General features: G+C 42.8%; 1 protein-coding gene across 1 annotated transcript; it reads right to left on the bottom strand.

Moving 5' to 3' along the window:
- Nucleotides 1-1112: 1112 nt before the first annotated feature.
- TIFA (TRAF interacting protein with forkhead associated domain) lies at nt 1113-1680 on the bottom strand. Its single transcript, XM_009991858.2, has one exon. It carries the CDS (start codon nt 1678-1680, stop codon nt 1117-1119), a length of 564 nt encoding a protein of 187 aa, XP_009990160.1. The 3' UTR covers nt 1113-1116.
- Between the last annotated feature and the right edge of the window lie 1211 nt (nt 1681-2891).

The raw sequence follows: 2891 nt of genomic DNA, 5'->3' as shown, positions 1-2891 counted from the left end.
TTTGTCATTCTGGTTTTCTTGTAGTGATTAAGGCTGAAATGCGTCCTAATGTTTAGGGATGACAGGATGGCAAACTCATATGTATGCTTTGTTCTGATCCTTGCCAGCGTGTCTTTGAAGCAAAGAGAAATACTTGGCAAAAAGCAAGTGCTGATGAAAAGCTCAGCCCCCAGCAAAGAAAAAATGAACTGAAAAAACCCAGAAAATACTTAAACGAAACCAGAATTATAAGAGAGCTTGGGTTGGGGGTAGAGGTAGAGAACTTGATCTAAGTATTTTAGTCAACTGTTACCTTGGAGCAATGCCACTTTTAGAAAGCCCAGAATAGTACCAGTGAATATTTTTTATCTAGACTATCCTGGAAATAATTTTATTCACCCTAAGTGCTTTTTAGATGGTAGTTGTAGAAGACAGCAGATCTTACTAGGCAACCAAATGCTTTTATTACAAAATTAATCTGGGTTTTTACGTACTATAATCACTGGTACTGCAGGTTTGTTTACATTGACAAGCAAAAGTAGATAACTTGCAAAAAATAGATATTTCATTTTAAAAATAGAAACTCTCACTGCAGAGTTAATAAAAACATTACCTTCAAAGGACGATGCTGACAAAGTGTTTCTGAGCTGCAAAATGTGTTGAGTCACAACCCAGGCTTGAAAATACTGTTTGGAACATGACGTCAGAAGCAAAGCACAGGGTGTAACTCATACACCGAGACGTTACATCCCTACTTAGCTCACCAATGATGGGGCTAAAACCCTGTTCTGCGTGCTCTGTGTTAATGCCTGTTAAATATACCTTCAAGGCACGTGGTCCCAGTTCTTGCATTCAATCTGCTGTGATGGATTTGAGTGGCCCTCTCTGTCTCCCACAAGTTTATGTGGCAAACAGTGGTGAACAGAGAGCACGTTCGCCCTGGTGAAGACAGTGGCAGGAATCAGTTCTTGTGGGACAAAGTATGTTCTAGTTTGCCTGTGCTGAAAACAACCAGTAAGGTGACTGATGTGCAGCGGTGAGAACTATCAAGAACAGGGCGGTGAGATGACAGCCTTGGATTTCGGAAGTTGTGCAGGTTTCAGATGATCCGTAGCTGATCCAGCCTCCTTCTCCCCGCTAGCATGACTCATTTTCATCGATTTCTATGGGGCTTTTGCCCATAGAAGGAAACAAGGCAGAAGAAATGCCGTTTTCTGGTACAGGTTGCAGTGATGGCAGGCATCTTTCTTGTAAGATTGGCACTTCAGCCAAGTGTAAGTGAGTCTCAAAATAATCCATGGACTCGCCTTCTTGAACCTCTGCTAAAATCTGGTATTCCCCAAAGCAAATGATGCACTTAGAAGGCAGGTCGATTTTGTTTAAGTAACCCAGTTCTGTTTGGTCCACAAAGAGTTTTGTTTTCTTGCTCATGTTCTTTATCTCAAAACAAAGTTCTGAGCTGTTCAGTTTTCTGTAAAACTGCAATGAAAACTGAATCCGAGAAACACGAGTATCCATTAAGTTATAACGGCAGACGTTAGAATCGCGGCCAAACTTGGCCATTTCATCTGCCTTGACCTGTTCACGCTTACGGAAATTCAGGCAACGAAACACCATCTTGTCTTCTTGGCAAGGATGGTAAAAGGTCATGTGGAGACACGTTACCGTTTCTTCAGTTTCAGCTTCTTCAAAAGAGATCATGATGAAAGGAGTCCTCAGAACTACAGGAAAGAAGTAAAATGACAGCATGAAATCACAGTAGTACCAAAAAAACTGGCTTCAGCGTGGCCTCCTCCCAGCAGTCAATCTCGCATGTGTTGCGAAGGTGGCGTAGCACTTGGGAGCTCTGAGAAAAAACTCACAACTGTAAATTGCTGCCAACCAGTTCTTCACGAAGCTCTCACAGGTAGATTTTTTTGGAAGAAGCATGTCACTTAGCAGGGGCAGTAAGGTTTACTTTGTGGACTTAAAATGGAGCAATATGTAGTAGCGTCTGGGCCTGTGTGCTCTGTTCTACAGTGTAGTCCTTTGACTAGAAGGTATCAGACAAACAAGTTTTACAACTTGTACAGCCTCTTGCGTGAAACAGAATACAGTGTTGAGAAACGACTGATGTGACAGGATGGCAAATGAACGCAAAAGCTGGAATACCAGCGAGACCTAAAGGAGAAACGGTCACCAGCTCTAGGTGTTTTTCTAGGGTTTTTTTAGGGGGCCTACAGGAAAGCTGGAGAGGGACTTCTTACAAGGGCATGTAGTGATAGGACAAGGGGCAATGGCTTTAAACTGAAAGAGGGCAGATTGAGACTGCATATAAGGAAGAAATTTTTCATTCAGAGGGTGGTGAGGCACTGGAACAGGTTGCCCAGAGAAGCTGTGGCTGCCCCATCCCTGGAAGTGTTCAAGGCCAGGTTGGATGAGGCTTTGGATCCTGGTGTAGTGGAGGATTTTGCTGCCCATAGCAGGGAGTTGGAACTAGATCATCTTTGAGGTCCCTTCCGACACTAACCATTCTATGATTCTGTTGCCCATTGGAAAATCCCACCTATGTGCTGCAGAATTACTTAACCTAGGCACTAAAAAGAACAAATAACTTTGGGGTTGGTGTTTTTTTTTAATTTTCTCACATGTGGGACAGAGACGCTTCCTTGTGCACTAAATTCTGTTCCAAAGTCAGAGCGACCGCAGTGAATCCAAATAAAATCTGACACATATCTGAAGAAACAGTGATCTGGTCCTCTATACAGGCAAGGCCACTATTTTTCTGCACTGGAACTTAGTCTGAAGAAAGTAAAGGCTAGGTACTTGAAGTGGGAACCAAGAAGGAGTTCTCAGTTAAAGCAGAGAAAGATGTGACCAGCCATTAATTGGAATCATATAGCACAAATGTTTGGCGTGTTTCTCCTTCTAGA

This window comes from Tauraco erythrolophus, chromosome 5 (genome assembly GCF_009769465.1).
Source record: "Tauraco erythrolophus isolate bTauEry1 chromosome 5, bTauEry1.pri, whole genome shotgun sequence".
Lineage (NCBI taxonomy): Eukaryota > Metazoa > Chordata > Aves > Musophagiformes > Musophagidae > Tauraco > Tauraco erythrolophus.
The sequence above is the reverse complement of the archived record's forward strand: the minus strand, read 5'-3'. Positions and strand labels throughout refer to the sequence as shown.

What these genes read in the sequence shown, in the direction of transcription:
- TIFA (XM_009991858.2), bottom strand. Translation starts at nt 1,680, where the DNA reads ATGATCTCTTTTGAAGAAGCTGAAACTGAAGAAACGGTAACGTGTCTC.